A 16,751-nucleotide genomic window follows, 5' to 3' on the forward strand; every position below is an offset into this window, starting at 1 on the left:
CAGGGTCTCTCAGAGCAATGTAGAGACAATGTCAGAGCAGCACACCCAAGGTACACAATGCAAAATTAATCAAAAATTGGTGGCCTGAGAGTTGGGGACACTCCGGTGGCACATAAATATTGGTTCAGCAGCTAAAGTAACGGCAATGCCTTAAACCGATAGAATTACTTCTTCTGGCACCTAACAGAAATGCTAATTGATCATCAATCATTAGCTTGTAATAAAAGGGCTGAACTTGCAGTTCTGACTGTATAGCCAGAAAAATTAAGTGAGAGACATAAATCGTTATAAAAAAGACAAACTGCCCTAAGCTAAATTGCTTTAAATTACGTTGACCTCATCACTGTACCTTTGAAACCTGTCCCTAATTGAGAGCAATTGATTTATCCTTCCAGCTTTCCTTTGAAGCCTATCAGATCCTAAATTCAAAGTGTTCAGGGCCCTTTGCCAAATTATTCTGCAAATGAGCCTTCCCTTGAGGGTCTTAAATGATGACTAAGACACAAGCCAGGTAGAAAAACAGTGCTCAGGGAATTGAAGCCTTAGAAATGAAAGTGACATCTTTTTCCTCCCACTGGAAAAGGTGATACAATTAATGAAAGCAATTTTTAGCATAAAACAGTTGTAATGGCACAAAAATATGGAAGATATTAGGTCCCAAAGTGAGCTAGCTGTGAGTGAGCCCACCATGTAGAAATTTCAGCTGTCTCACCACATCCAGGAGAAAATGGTCACATTTCTAGAAATGAAGGAGAATTTGTAAGGAAGACGTTTGGAAAGAGTTACGCTGTGTGTCGAGCATGATCCCCACCAGCCTCTACCCATGGGAGAGCAGAGGGGTGAATAACAGCCCTGTGCTCGTCTCCACTCTGGCGTGAGGGCACTGGAACCCTCAGAGAGCTTGGTGTGTGTCCCCTGCAGAAGAGGGACACATTAGGCTGGCGTCTGCCTCTGGACTGGTGAGTGTGAAAGTTTGGTTAACACAGTCTGTGCAGAAGAGGAAGGGGCCACATCTGGGAAGTCAGTGCCCTCTTTTCCAAAGTCAGGTCAAAGACACCTCAATCCCAGGTCCCAGATGTGGGATTCTTAGTAGGAATGTGATCCTGGAATCCTTTTAAAAGAGACCCTGCTCGAAAGGGCTCCTGACACAGGACTGGCAGATGCGCTCTCCTCGTAAAGGAAACTGCATTGATGGGGCCCAGAAGGAGTGCCTCCAAAGATCTCAGATGGCTTTAAACATATGCCATCTTAGGACAATATCAGTCAAGTAATAATGCCCTGCATCCCTTTCCCCCTTCATCTCCATGTCCCAAATACTAAGGGATCAGAAACCTCAGCGAGTGAGACAAAGAATAAAATCACCCACTGGAGAAGGACCGATGAGCCTCTCTTCCCAGCCCCTCTTACAGATTCTCTCCCACACCCGGTTGCAGCTAGGAGAGAGGAGATTTAATATTGCAACGAGTTCGGAATTTTGATTATTTTCTGAACCAGGAGATTTAAACTACTAAATCAAAACTGTGTTAGCAACTTAAAGCTACATGAAAGCTTTCTGTCATCTAAAGACCTAGGGAGCCACACTGCCTGCCCTGGCCACCATCCAGGGATAAGAGGAAAACCACCCACACTGAATAAATTTTAAAAGGACAGTGCAGAAAAAAAATAAGGTTACTTTAGCAATTATATCCCATGAATCTGAAATGTTTAACGTATGAGTTACACAATGATTTCTAAGAATGCAAATATTATTTTTAGAGTTTGTGTGATGACTTGTTGAAGAAACATGCCATAAAGTGAATTATATTTATTACCTTTACATAAAGAGCAGATAGAGGCAACTAGACTCTGAGATTAAAAGTAGAGAAAATAAATTATTATATCCAATGTAATATTGATGTCATACAACATAGCATGGAGAGTATGCAATAACCAGCTACAGCAGAAAAATCAAAGTCCACCCAGATTTTTTAAAAAAATGAAGTGTTCTCTGAATCACTGACTTACTTTTCTACACATGAGACAGGAACCAAAATGAATTCCAAAGTATATTGACATGCCTTCTTCAGAACAGACCTAATAATTATAACAGTTTAACCTAGAGGACAAAAATTTAAAGATATGTCTAAATATCATATTTTACCCAGTGAAATTACCCTTGCATCTTTTTCAGGTAACACGCATTTCTTGGATGCTTACCATGTTGTTAGACACTATATTGAGCTCTTCACATGTATAATCTCATTGAATCCTCACAAGTAAGTCATCTGAAGCTATTAAAACTAATATTCCCCTTTCCACAGTCTGACGAAAAACAGACCATTTTTCTACTTCCCTTATTACTCCTCATTCGCGTTTGTTTCTCTTTCACCTGTAACTCATTATCGTTTTAAAGTTAAATAGAGCTGATCCAATGTTCAAATAATGTTTCCCAAGTACTGAGAATCATGCAAAATGAAAAGAGATCAAATCAAACAAGTAAAATAAAAGTCCAGGACCAGATGGCTTCCCTGGTAAATTCTACCAAACATTCAAAGAAGCATTAACACCAATCCTTCTCAAACTCTTCCAAAAAATAGAAGAGGAGGGAACCTTCCAAACTCATTTTACAAGGCCAGCATTACTCTGATACCAAAACCAGACAAGGATACCACAGAAAAAGAAGGTGACAAGCCAATATCTCTGATGAACGTAGATGCAAAAATCCTCAACAAAACATCAGCAAACTGAATTGAACAATACGTTAAAAAGATCACACACCATGATCAAGTGGGATTTATTCTAGGGATACAAGGATGGTTCAACATCCACACATCAGTCAATATGATACACCACATTAACAAAATGAAGGATAAAAATGATATGATCATCTCAGTAGATGCAGAAAAAGCAGCTGACAAAATTCAATATCTATTTATGATAAAAGCTCTTAACAAAGCAGGTATAGGGGGAATGTACCTCAACATAATCAAGGCCATATATGACAAGCCCTCAGCTAACATCATACTCAATGGTGAAAAGCTGAACGCTTTTCCTCTAAGATCAAGAACAAGATAAGGATGCCCACTCTCACCACTTTTATTCAATATAGTATTGGAAGTCCTAGCCACAGCAAATAGGCAAGAAAAAGAAATAGAAGGCATTCAAATTGGAAAGGAAGAAGTAAAACTGTCACTATTTGCAGATGACATGATATTATACATAGAAAACCCTAAAGACTCCATCAAAAAACTGTTAGGACTAATACATGAATTCAGTCAAGTTGCAGGATACAAAATCAATACACGAAAATCTGTTGCCTTTCTGCACACTAATAATGAACTACCAGAAAGAGAAATTAGGAAAACAATCCCATTACAATTGCATCGATTAGAATAAAATACTTAGGAATAAATTTAACCAAGGAGGTGAAAGACGTGTATATTGAAAACTACAAGACATTAATGAAAGAAACTGAAGAAGACACAAATAAATGGAAAGCTATTCTGTGCTCATGGATTAGAAGAATTTCTTTCTATTCCATGCAGAAATTGTCATCAGGTGGAAAATTGCCAAGAAGTAAAGTGATGCTATAGTTGTCATACGTCAGAACAGGAGTAAGGAAGAAATACTACCTGGAAAGCAAGCTACTTTTTGACCAAAACATTGTCATCGTAGATCTGTTCTCACCAGTCCTGTTGCTTGTTGTGCATACTTTCCTAGCTAAAAAACTAACAAAGAAAACTTGGAGATATTCATGTTCAGCAAAAGATATACAATATTCCATGTGTAGACAGAATATTGTGACACACACACACACAAAAAAAGTGTTTAAAAAGAAATTGAAGTGTTTTATGTCCTGACCAATTATACTCCTTTCATGGCTTTGTATTTCTTTAGGAGCACAAAACCAATCCCAGGCTTGAGTCCAAAGTCTAAAAGTGTCATGAGGTGACATGCATTACAAAAGCATCACTTTGAAACAGCCGTTTGGTTATGGTGCACTTCACATTATGTTAATGTTGATATACAAAAATAGAATTGAAAATCTGAAAAAGATTGCATGGTTGGAGGCTAAATAGTTTTTCTTTTACAGGATTAATTTCCACATCTTATGAGTGTTACCTTAATTCTTGCCAATCAGTTTCAGTTTCAGCAAAAGCAATGTCATTGACTCATAACTCACTTTGGGTTGCCTCTATCTTGACCAGAGAGAGTAACATTTTTTACTTTCTGTACTCATACAAGTAAAAAAGTGGCACTCTGCTTTGAATGTCACAGCATAAAATGTTTTCAGAGGCTGAAAAGTAAATTCAAGGGGAGGTCAAATGTATTAGTATCACAAAGTCACATAGTATCTCTAAGTTTTCCATTTTCTGTCCAATGCAGATATTATTCAAGTGAAATATAGACATCTAGATTTTTTGATAAATCTTTCATAAAAGCAAAGCAAGAAATTTGAACCAGTGGTGAACTAGGTTAATACATGTATTTTTTATATTGTATTAAAATTTTTCCTATTCTTTTAATAGCAAGGCAACTTGAAGTGTCATTTTGCTCTTGCTATTGGACAACATTGAAAAATGTGGCATCAAAAATGACGAAAGCCTGCCTCTAACAGGCATTAGAAAAGAACTTCCAAATTTAAGCATGATTTTCCTAAGTCTCTTAATTGCATTCTGTTTTGATAAATTTTAGAGAAGAAAAAGGCAGGGTGGGTGGGGAGTCACATAATTGAAGCTACTATAAAAAATAACCAGAAGGTTAAATTATAAAAGTCTCATTTTTCAGAAATTCCCAAAATAGTAAAAGTCTTACTTATCAATTCCATGACTACATCAGTCTGCTGGTAGCTATGTAAATTCACCCAAGTATTCTTCTGTTTGTGAAAGTTCTAAGATTTAATATATGTTCAGGCAGAGCGAATAGAAACACAGTTAAATATTCTCGATCATAGTCGAAGCTTTTCATGTAAAAGCTGCAGAATTTGTTCTGTAGACTATAGGATAACACTGTCTCCTCTTATTCATAGTTGTAAGTAATTACATTGTTTTCTGATTCATTATATCAAAACTTAATATAAGCTTTCTCTCATCTCAGCCACTTTACCTCAGTAAATTTTCTTGACTATTTCTTTCAGTCTCTTAATGAATTAACCTATTATATTCATTATTATGATGATTATAATAACCATTATTACTACTCGTTCACATGACATTATATATTTTAGGAAAGTACTATTATCACATGAATTATTTTTATGATCTTTTTTACAGAAGCATAAATGCCACAATGGTTTTTTTTGCCATTGAAAATCTCATCCAGAATTATTTCCATTTGTCAACACTAACCAAGAAAAACTATTTGCATTCACTTAAAGCAGTGGCTTTGAAAATGCCCATTCTACATTCCAGACCAATTTAATCAAATCTACAGAATTCAAATTTATTTTATTACAAAATGTTCCCCCTGTTTGCTATGATTTTCTTTTTCAATATATGGATTAATCTAGGTCAGCTCCTTCCATAGGAAGAGTCGATTTTTTTCTAGCCATGCATTGAAAACTTTTCGTAAAGGAGGTATCTGATATTGGGAATAATAGACCCAATGAATACGGGAAAGGGTTTCAGAGTGTTATTGATGGAAAATAGTTAATAGTTATTTTAGTAAAAATTCAGTCACTAGCCTTTTGTCATTATGGCTGCTAATAAAGACATATCATAGGCTATTCAGTTAATGCTAATAATGACAGTTCACTGATTATTTATACCCCTTAACTTCTAGGATATGTTATCTACCATCAATCTAATTGCACCAATATGAGTGTATGGCAGTTGGACTCATTTGTTGTTATGAAACAGATTCAAAGATAAGAAAAAAGTGCTCATCAGGTCCTGCTAATAATACATCCTCCAGTATGCATTAATATAATGAAAGTATTTGGGATATGTCCAAAATTCAAAACCACATCATGAGTTGAAACACTGTGCTTAAGAAAAAACTAGCACTGGGGGCTGGCCTGGTGGCACAGTGGTTAAGTTTGCACGTTCCGCTTTGGTGACCCAGGGTTCACCAGTTTGGATCCCAGGTGCGGACCTACATGCCACTTATCAAGTCATGCTGTGGCAGGAGTCCCACATATAAAGTGGAGGAAAATGGGCACAGATGTTAGCCCAGGGCCAGTCTTCCTCAGCAAAAAGAGGAGGATTGGTAGCAGATGTTAGCTCAGGGCTAATCTTCCTCAAAAAATAAAGAAAAGAAAGGAAAAATAACATTGCCATGATTACACTGCCCCCTAGGGTTAAAATACCTTGCATTTACACTGAAGTGCATTTGCCTCTTTCAGATCAGCATTTTCATGACCCATTTGTCCAACTATGGGAATGACCGATTGGGATTATATACGTTTGTTAATCTGGCCAACTTCGTGCAGAGCTGGACCAACTTGCGACTTCAGACTCTGCCTCCTGTGCAGCTGGCTCACAAGTATTTTGAGCTCTTTCCTGATCAAAAAGACCCTCTCTGGCAGGTAAGATTAGTTCAATTGGTATAATTAATTCCACAAACATATCTTGGAGTTCTTAGAGAGAATCCAAATCTGATAAGTGAAGGCATCTGGGGAAAAAAAAATACATTTTAGAAATGTTAGTAGATTCGAGAAAATACTTCTTCCTCAATTGTAGTCATATATTATTGCTCCATAGTGGGCCAAATTCTCAGTTTTTGTGCCCACTGGAAATTACGGGATTCTGAAAGCTCAATGAGGCGTTCAGTCGATGTAATGTTTTCAATCGAGAGTGGGGGATCGATCTGCAGATTGCAGTCTGCTGAAAGAGTGGAAGAAGGGTGAGAGGGTGTGTGGTAGGCAGGCAGTGCCGGTCAGCCTTGAGCACATCCTTAAATCTCTAACGACTAAATGACGTTAGAGGGATGAGTGAGCAGAGTTCAGCACTGACACCTGCCCTCTGAACCACAGGGTGCCCCTGCAGCTGCAGAGTATGGGTGGCTTTCAAAGGATTAGTTAGGAATCACTTTGAACATGGGGGAAGTGTTTAGTGGCATATTCAAACTGTTCTAGGCGTAACCCAGATTTCAGAGCATGAACTCTCATGTGTTCTAGAAGTGTAGAAACATACTTTGAATTTAAATTGCCCACTCCATGATCTAGGGAAAGCAATACTCTTAGCAAATAACTACATAGTGCTTATTATGTGTCAGTCTGGGTTCTTTACATATGTTAACTCATTTAATCCTCACAACTACCCTATGTGGTAGGTACAGTTATCTGCATTTTACAGATGAAGGAACTGAGGCACAGAAAGGCTGAGACACTTAAGCAAGGTCACACAGCTAGTGTGGCAGAGTGGGAATCAGTTCCAGGCCATGTGGCTCCACAGGCTGTCCTCTTAATCACTGTTCTAAATGCTACTGGAGAGTTACCGACAGAGCTGATGGTACAATAATGACAATCTTCAGAAGTGAAACCGCGTAAATTTCACAGATTGAAGTTGCAGTAAGCTCTGAACTCTATATTCAATTCATTCAGCTTTGAACTTGAGCGAGTTACCTCCTGAGCACAAACAGATAACCCCAAGAAGAGACACAACTGCACCTTTCAGTAGGTTAACGTTGGCAGTTGTGGAATCATCACTGCATATTATTTTTGCAGTCACTATAACACACGTCTTTTTTATCTTCACCACCATAAAATATCACCAAAATGTTAGCCACTGGAAAGACATGTTATTTTCCTGCTAATTTAACACCTTTTTTTTTTTTAAAGATTTTATTTTTTCCTTTTTCTCCCCAAAGCCCCCCAGTACATAGTTGTATATTCTTCGTTGTGGGTCCTTCTAGTTGTAGCATGTGGGATGCTGCCTCAGCGTGGTTTGATGAGCAGTGCCATGTCTGTGCCCAGGATTCGAACCAACGAAACACTGGGCCGCCTGCAGCGGAGCGCGCGAACTTAACCACTCGGCCACAGGGCCAGCCCCTTAACACCTTATTTTTAAACTGAAATCATTATTATTTCAGGTGACAGATTTGAAACCACTTTTTTCCCAGAACATCAACCAAAAATACTCTCACTTTAGTCGTAACATCTGTTGCTTATTGTAAATAACCAGAAGGTTTATTTAGCTATATATTTCTACATTATTAATTGAATGGAAAGAGATTACTGTCCTGTTTGCCTGTTCCTGGAATAGCATTATTAACAGTGCGGTTAATCCTTCCCTTCAGGTGTGCTTTGCAGGTAAACTCAAGGATGTTCTAGATAATCTTGCACGGTGGGTTTGCTTTAAGTGCTATACACCAGAGGCAGATCCCTAAGGTAGTAATTCACCCTCATTTTCCCTTTTACTAAAATTTAGTGCTTTTTAGCATCATAATCTGTAAAGTTATAGTTTTAGATATGCATTTACCGACCTTCGAAGGCAGCTGAAAGGAATCTGCAGTCTCTTTAAACAGCAGTATTCTGGCCAGATCCACATCCCTTTGAAGACAGCAGGAAGCTCAAAGTTACTTAGAATAAAAATTTGACACCTTATATTTCAGTTATTAGATACTGAGAGTGTATCTTCTTTCAGGTTCCAGGAAGCATGGTCTCTGCCCGAAAAGCTCACTATTTTAAAACACACACACACAATTAAGACATACAACCGCCAATAACAGAAAAAATATTAAACCTTCAGTTTACCTGAAGCCATTTACCAGTCGTAGAAACTCCCCTCCCCCCACCTCCTCAGCAGACACTCAGCTGCAGAATGGAAAGGAGTTATTTGAAAGCTTCCAGGATGCCACTTTCAGGCTCTCGTTTAAAAGAAGGAGCCACATAGCCTTGTTTCCTGGGATGTCTTTTTAAGGGCAGAAGTTGAAAACTCTTGCACACGATGGACACTGAAAAAAATACATCTGTATATTCTTCTCCCGTTTAGAATCCTTGTGATGACAAACGCCACAGAGACATTTGGTCTAAAGAAAAAACCTGTGATCGCTTACCAAAATTCTTGGTAATAGGACCCCAGAAAACAGGTGAGAACGTTTTATGTTATGGTTAACCAAACAGTGTAAAAATATTGATGGTTAGACAATGAGTTCTCGTCACAATGAGTTCTCAAACTTCCTATAAATACTGACGAATAAATAACACATTTTGTTCTCTGACATAATCTTTGTTTAGCTTGATAATGTACTGAAACGCTTGTCAGTGAGTTTTTTAAAGTGAAAAGGATGAAAATAGATGTCACACGGTTTGAATATCCAGCAGTCAATTTGGTTGCAGATGTGAGTTTTTTCTAAAGATCTTAATTGAAGGATTGTTATTATTAACATTTCTAAAATCGAAACTAATCGTGTGTTTAGTGAGTAACTGACAGGATTTCATTAAATGTCACGATGGACACATGTAAGTTCCTATAACTCTTTATAATAAATCCCTTTCAGAAAAATAGCCTTTTCCTGCCGTCTTCCTGATATGGTTTATTTCTAAACTATTTCTTGCAGAGATGTCTATTTTCTAAAAGTCTAAAGGATGTTTAAAAGCAGAATTCCTAGACATAAACAAAACTGGGCTAAGGAAGGTATTTATTTATACCCACGAGACATCTTTTGCATCTTTTCTTAAATCAGTGTGCAATTTTTCCCACAAACTTCTTGTTTCTGTAAGAATCAGTATTAAAATGAAGCTTTAAAAGGCCAGACATTCATGCTGTATCCTGCATGATAAATTATTTGGGGCTCTTGGATTCTGGCTTCACAGAAAACAGCCATTTCCACCATAACCCTTCCTATGGGTGTACTTGCCCTCTCCTCCATTCTCTGGAAATAACCGGGGAGAACCTATGTAATGTACACAGAAAGTTTAGCTTATTCATTTTCTCTTAGTCCCATTTTGCAAATATCAATCTGAAAACAGTAATAAATGTGACAAATACTTCTCTTGTCCTTATTTATTTCACTGGTCCTTATCTATTTAAAGTGAAGAGGCAACTAGAAAAACATATAACCTGAAGCCTCTTCAGCAAACTCCCACTGCCGTCACACAGCTGTGTCGTTACTGATCACATCTTCTCTGGGAAGCCTGGCGGATCCAGTTTGCTTCAGAAAGCCCTGCAGGGTATGCTTCCTCTGCTGTTGTGCTAGATATGCAGACATTTTAAAATCATACTTAGACGGCAGAATAATTCCTTGTCATCTCAGACTCAGCTGGGTTTAAAATGTTTGTGTTCAATTCGTATATGATATTTACCTTTGGAAGGGAATTTTTTTATCTCCTTTTTAGAGAAATTGAATTTTTTCCCAGTTTTACAAAGGTATAATTTACATGCGGTAAAATTCTCCCATTTTAAATACACGGTTTGATGACTTGGGGAAATTGTACACAGTTGTGAAGCCACCACGATATTCAAGATACAGAACACTTCTGTGTCCCTAAAAAGCTTCTCCATGTCCCTTTGCAGTCAGTTCCCCCACCCCCATCCTGAGCCACAGGCAACCACTTTCTGCCTATAGTTTTGCCTTTTTTAGAATTTCACATAAATGGAAGCATAAATTGTGTAATCTTTTGTGTTTGACTTCTTTTCACTAAGCATAATGCTTTTGAGAGTCTTCCATGTTGTTGTGAATATCGATGTTTTGTGAAATTGATTTTTTAAATGGACATATCAGTTCCATAAAAATTAAATCTTCATTTTTAACTTCAGTTTTGTCAAAAGTCTTTTCCTGAATAATCTTGCGTAGATATATAGTCATCTAGATATTCACATATTTTTACCATTGCAACTGACAAAAATATAAAAACTGAAGTTTTGTGGATGATTATTTGAATGTGTGTGTCTAGGATTATGTAGTTGATACACACACACACACATTATATATATTCAAACACACACACACACACACACACAGGACAGTTTATTCAGATCCAAGAACATGTGTAGGTAAAAATAGAATTCAGAAACTACAAATTAGTGATTTTTTGACGCTGATAGATTACATTATGTCTTTTACTGACAATGCAAACAATCGGATCATATCTGTTTTTCCTGTTTGTATTATTAACGCTGGTCATGCTATTAAACATGATTTAATACAATTCTTAAAAATAATGTTCAGAAAAGAATGTTTTAAGTTGATCTAAGAAAGGAATTAATGTTTTCTTCTTTCACATTATAATTGCCATACTTATAATCCTCACAAAAAGTTTATTCTTTTCATTTTTTAAAAAATGCATTACTGAGTTTTATCTCAATAAAGTTGTTATTTTAAAAAATATCTTACGAATATTCAGAAATGGAACTATTTAAGTACTTTCACATAGGTTATCTCACTTTACCCTCATAAAACCCTGATAGCTAAGTATTTTCTTTCCCACTATACTGAGAAGAAAATTAAGACTCAGGTTAGATATGTTTCGTTCAAGTTCACACAGCTGGTAAGTGAAAAAGTAAAACTCCTGATCCTAGAATTTACCAGACTCTAAAGACTATGTTCTAGAAAGCTTTACTCTACTAGGGATTTCAAGCAATGGAACTTTTTGTCCCCAATAAGTTTTAGATTTCCTCCCACATTTCTTTTCAGTCAGTGGTTCTCAGAATGTGCTGAATGGGAAACTCTGGGATAGGGCCCAGCTCTCTGTTTTACCAAGCCCTCCAGGTGAATCTGCCGCATGCTAAAGTTTGAGAACAACTGTTTTTAAGTCAAACTTGCAAAGAACATTTTTACTTTGTATATTGTAGATTACTGTTTCATTCCCTATAATTATCTACGACTGTAGATAAAATGTTCATTGCTTTAGCTCAGATGTAATCTTGGAACACCGCCTCTTTCAATTCATTGTTTTAGACAGTATTGCTGTTGGCAGAGTTATTTTAACAATTTTTCTGTTGTATTGATATGGTAGATTTGAGTACAATACTAAATAAAGCTTATCAGAGAGATAAGAAAATTCAAAATTTGCTACAAGTGGCAACATTTTTACTAAGCAAAATTAGAACAGTAATTTCTCCAAGTGAGAGAAATATTATAAGGCCATGTCTGATTACCATTGCTGTCTATTGACCTGGAATACAGTGAACAGGTCCTGCTCCAGTAGATTCTATACTAATGTAAATCACATTAGGGTAGAGAAGTGGAAACTCAAGGGTATATTTCTATCTTAGAAGTACTGAATACATAGACCAGAAATATTTTTATATTATGATCTTATAAACACAGTTACACTTGCAAGCACCTGTTTAAATCTTAGGCAAGCTGAACTCAGATTACCTTACTTTCTCTTATATCAGTCTAACTAAGCTATACCCTTTAGCTCATAACTTAGGCTCTAAAACACAAACTTTACAGTTTATGACATTGCTCACTTTAATAAAAAACAAATCACACCAACAAAGCCCAAAGTTAGTAGAAGGAAGGAAATAATAAAGATCAGAGTGGAAATAAATGAAATAGAGACTAAAAGAACAATAGAAAAGATTAGTGAAACTAACAGCTGGTTCTTTGAAAAGATAAACAAATTGACAAACCTTTAGCTCGACTCACCAAGAATAAAAGAGAGGGCTCAAATAAACAAAGTCAGAAGTGAAAGAGAAGTTACAACTCATACCACAAAAATACCAAAGATCATACGACACTGCTATGAACAACTATATGTCAATAAGATGAACAACCTAGAAGAAATGGATAAGTTCCTAAAAGCAAATCTTCCAAGACTGAATCATGAAGAAATAGAAAACCTGAATAGGCTAACTAGTAAGTAGATTGAATCAGTAATTAAAAAAAAAAAAACTTCCCAACAAACAAATTCTAGGACCAGACTGCTTCACTGGTGAATTCTCCGAACATTCAAAGATTTAATAACAATCCTTCTCAAACTCTTCCAAAACATTGAAGAGGAGGGAGAGCTTCCAAACTCATCGTGCAAGGCCAGCGTTATCCTGATACCAAAACCAGGCAAGGGTGCCACAAAAAAAGAAAATTACAGACCAATATCCCTGATAAACAAAGATGCAAAAATCCTCCACAAAATGTTAGCAAATCAAATGCAACAGTACATTAAAAAGATCATACACCATGATCAAGTGAGATTTATCCCAGGGATACAAGGATGGTTCAACATCTAAAAATCAATCAACGTGATACACCACATTAACAAAATAAAAAACTAATATCATATGATCATCTCAAAAGATGCAGAAAAAACATTTGACAAAATTCAATATCCATTTATGATAAAAACCCTCAAGTGGGTATGGAGGGGACATATCTCAACATAATAAAGACCATGTATAACAAACCCACAGCTAATATACTTAATGGTGAAAACCTGAAAGCTTTTCCTCTAAGATCAGGAACATGACAAGAATGCCCACTCTGACTACTTTTATTCAACATAGTGTTGGAAGTCCTAGCCACAGCAGTTAGGTAGGAAAAAGAAATAAAAGGCACTTAGATTGGACGGGAAGAAATAAAACTGTCACTATTTGAAGATGACATGATTTTATATATAGAAAATCCTGAAGACTTCACCAAAAAACTGTTGGAATTAATAAACGAATTCAGTAAAGTTGCAGGATACAAAATCTATATACAGAAATTTGTGACATTAATAATACATTATTATTATACATTAATACATTAATAACAAACATTATACATTAATGTTTAATACATTAATTACAAACTATCATTAATAGAATATTAATATTCTATTAATAGTAGAATAGAATAATAGAATAGAAACTATACATTAATAACAAACTATCAGAAAGAGAAATTAAGAAAACAATCCCATATACAATTGCATCCAAAAGAATAAATTATCTAGGAATACATTTAACCAAGGAGGTGAAAGACCTGTACACTGAAAACTATAAGACAGTGATAAGAGAAGCTGAATACACAAATAAATGGAAAGATATTCCATCCTCGTGGATTAGAAGAATTAGTATTGTTAAAATGTCCATAGTACCCAAAGCAATCTACAGATTCAGTGCACTCCCTATCAAAATTCCAATGGCGTTTTTCACAGAACTAGAACAAATAATTCTAAAATTTATGTGGAACCACAAAAAACCCCAAATTATCAAAGCAATCTTGAGAAAGAAGAACACAGCAGGAGGCATCATGTTACTTGATTTCAAACTGTACTACAAAGCTGTAGTAACCAAAACAGTATGGTATTAGCATAAAAACAGACACAAAGATCAATAGAACAGAATAGAGAGTCCAGAAATAAACCCATATATACATATATACATGGACAATTAATTTACAACAAAGGAGCCAAGAATATACAATGGGAAAAAGATAGTCTCTTCAATAAATGGTGTTGGGAAAACTGGACAGCCACATGCAAAAGAATGAAACTAGACCTCTGTCTTACACCGTACACAAAAATCAACTCAAAATAGATTAAAGACTTAAATCTAAGACCTGAAACCATAAAGTTTCTAGAAGAATACATAGGCTGTAGGCTCCTTGACATTGGTCTTAGCAATCATTTTTGGGAGCTGACTCCAAAGGCAAGGAAAACAAAAGCAAATATAAACAAATGGGACTACATCAAACTAAGAAGCTTCTGCACAACAAAGGAAACCGGCAACACAATGAAAAGGCAACCTACTAAATGGGAGAAAATATTTGCAAATCATATATCTGATAATGGTCTATACCTGAAACGTATATAATGTTATATATCAATTTTACCTCAACGAAAAAATGTTAGCCATAAAAAAGGGGGAAATCTTGCCACTTGTGACAACATGAACAGACCTTGAGAGTATTACACCAAGTGAAATAAGTCAGATGGAGAAGCACAAACACTGTATGATTTCACTTACATGTGCAAGCTAAGAACAAAACAAAGGAACAAACAAAACAAAAGAAAAACAAACTCATAGATACAGAAAACAGAGAGGTGGTCACCAGAGGGGAAGTGGGTTTTGGGCGGGGGGGGCAAAAAGGGTGAAGGGGGTCAATTGTATGGTGACAAATTGTAACTAGAATTATGGTGGCGATCACTTTGTGGTATATACAAATATCAAATTATAATGTTGTATACCTGAAACGTATATAATGTTATATATCAATTTTACCTCAATGAAAAAAAAAGGCTAGTCAAATAAAAAAATCACAGCCTTGATCCCCAGTAGTCACAAATCTATATGGGTACCTGTAATATACCATTCTCTTTCCAAAAGAAGTAAATTTTCTAAGTTATGCCACTAAGAAAGGGCACTATTTTTTTTCAATTTTAGCAGTTTAAACAATTTTTGACACTACTTTTTATAAGTATGTAAGAACATTCAACATTCAAACTTAAACCTGTTGAAGTTTAAATTCTATCTCAAATTTAGTGTTTTTATAGGCCTCAGGAAGAACTTTATAGGTGAACCCGAGTATTGATTTTGCTAATGTAATATATTAAAGAATGATGTCTTTAATTTGTATAGTGCTTTATTAACATCAAAATGTTTTCAGGTACAATATCTCATCCTCAGAGACAGCCGAGGAAGTCAGCAAGGCAGGTGACAAAGACACCAAGACAAAGAGAAGCTAAAAGCCAAAGGCACAGGCCCCGTCAGTGACTGAGCTGACGTCACAAGCCAGCTCTCCCAGTCTCTCCCAACCTCTCCTCACATCTCATTCTCTTCGTCTTTTAGAATTTACTTCTTTTAAAATGCTGGTTATCTATTCAATTTAATTCCAGGAGTACTCAAATGCGTCTGTTTGGATTGTTGTAATACTTGGTTTATTAATGACTTTGAAATGCTAATAGTAGGAAATTGTTTCCATTTAATGAATCTCTCCACCTCTGTTGTCTTTTCAGGAACCACTGCTCTGTATTTGTTCCTGGTCATGCATCCCTCCATCCTTAGTAACTCCCCCAGCCCCAAAACCTTTGAGGAGGTACAGTTCTTTAATAGAAATAACTACCACAGGGGGATTGATTGGTAAGATGGGTTATTAGTATCAATCTAAAAGCATATGTACTGTGCACAGTATAAAATTAGCGCTCATATTCATACACATATAAGTTTGTAGCCACAAATAAAAGTTATCTTCTGTGCCTTGGAAATTGAATAACATGAAGGAGAACAGGAATTATTCATAACAAACTTTTCTCAGTTTATGAACAGACTTGTCACCTCAAGAAGCCCACATGTAATTTCAATTTGCATTAATTATCTTTGATAGTAGTTGCAGATATGAAGTCAGAGAAATACCATAATCCCCAGGAATTTAATTTCTCTCTACTCTTAAGAAAATGCTTTCATAGCTTTCTCTTCCTGTGCACTTTGCATTACAGTGATGCTACAGTCCACATATATAATTTTCTATTTTGCTTTGGCATAAAAGGTAAATAAATAGAACTAGAAATGTGTATATTTCATGAGTAATGAAACCTATAAAAAAGCTATCAACAATATACAAAATTTTATTGTTTTTTGTTTTTGTGAGGAAGATTGGCCCTGAGCTAACATCTGTTGCCAATCTTTTTTTTTTTGGCTTGAGGACGATTGTCACTGAGCTAACATTTTTGACAGTCTTCCTTTATTTTATGTGGGATACTGCCACAGCATGGCTTGACGAACCATGCCAGGTCCACACCCAGGATCTGAACCTGTAAATCCTGGGCCGCTGAAGCGGAGTGCGCAAACTTAACCACTGTGCCACCAGGCCTGCCCCCCAAATTTGATTTTTGGCATTTGAATTGAAATTAGAACTATATCAACTATCTCAGGAAAATAGTTATATTAAAATTAAAAATTAAA

The 16,751-nt window shown here is 36.1% G+C and overlaps 1 protein-coding gene across 1 annotated transcript in view; it reads left to right on the forward strand.

Annotated features, from left to right (window-relative positions):
- Positions 1–16,751, forward strand: part of LOC124237350 (bifunctional heparan sulfate N-deacetylase/N-sulfotransferase 3) — a 160,525-nt gene that overhangs the window by 121,040 nt on the left and 22,734 nt on the right. The window contains exons 7-9 of the mRNA XM_046656897.1: positions 6,323–6,505; positions 8,913–9,009; positions 15,806–15,929. Of these exons, the coding sequence (XP_046512853.1) occupies positions 6,323–6,505; positions 8,913–9,009; positions 15,806–15,929 (404 nt within the window). The remainder of the gene's footprint in view (positions 1–6,322; positions 6,506–8,912; positions 9,010–15,805; positions 15,930–16,751) is intronic.

Source organism: Equus quagga, chromosome 3, assembly GCF_021613505.1.
Source record: "Equus quagga isolate Etosha38 chromosome 3, UCLA_HA_Equagga_1.0, whole genome shotgun sequence".
Taxonomy (NCBI): Eukaryota; Metazoa; Chordata; class Mammalia; order Perissodactyla; family Equidae; genus Equus; species Equus quagga.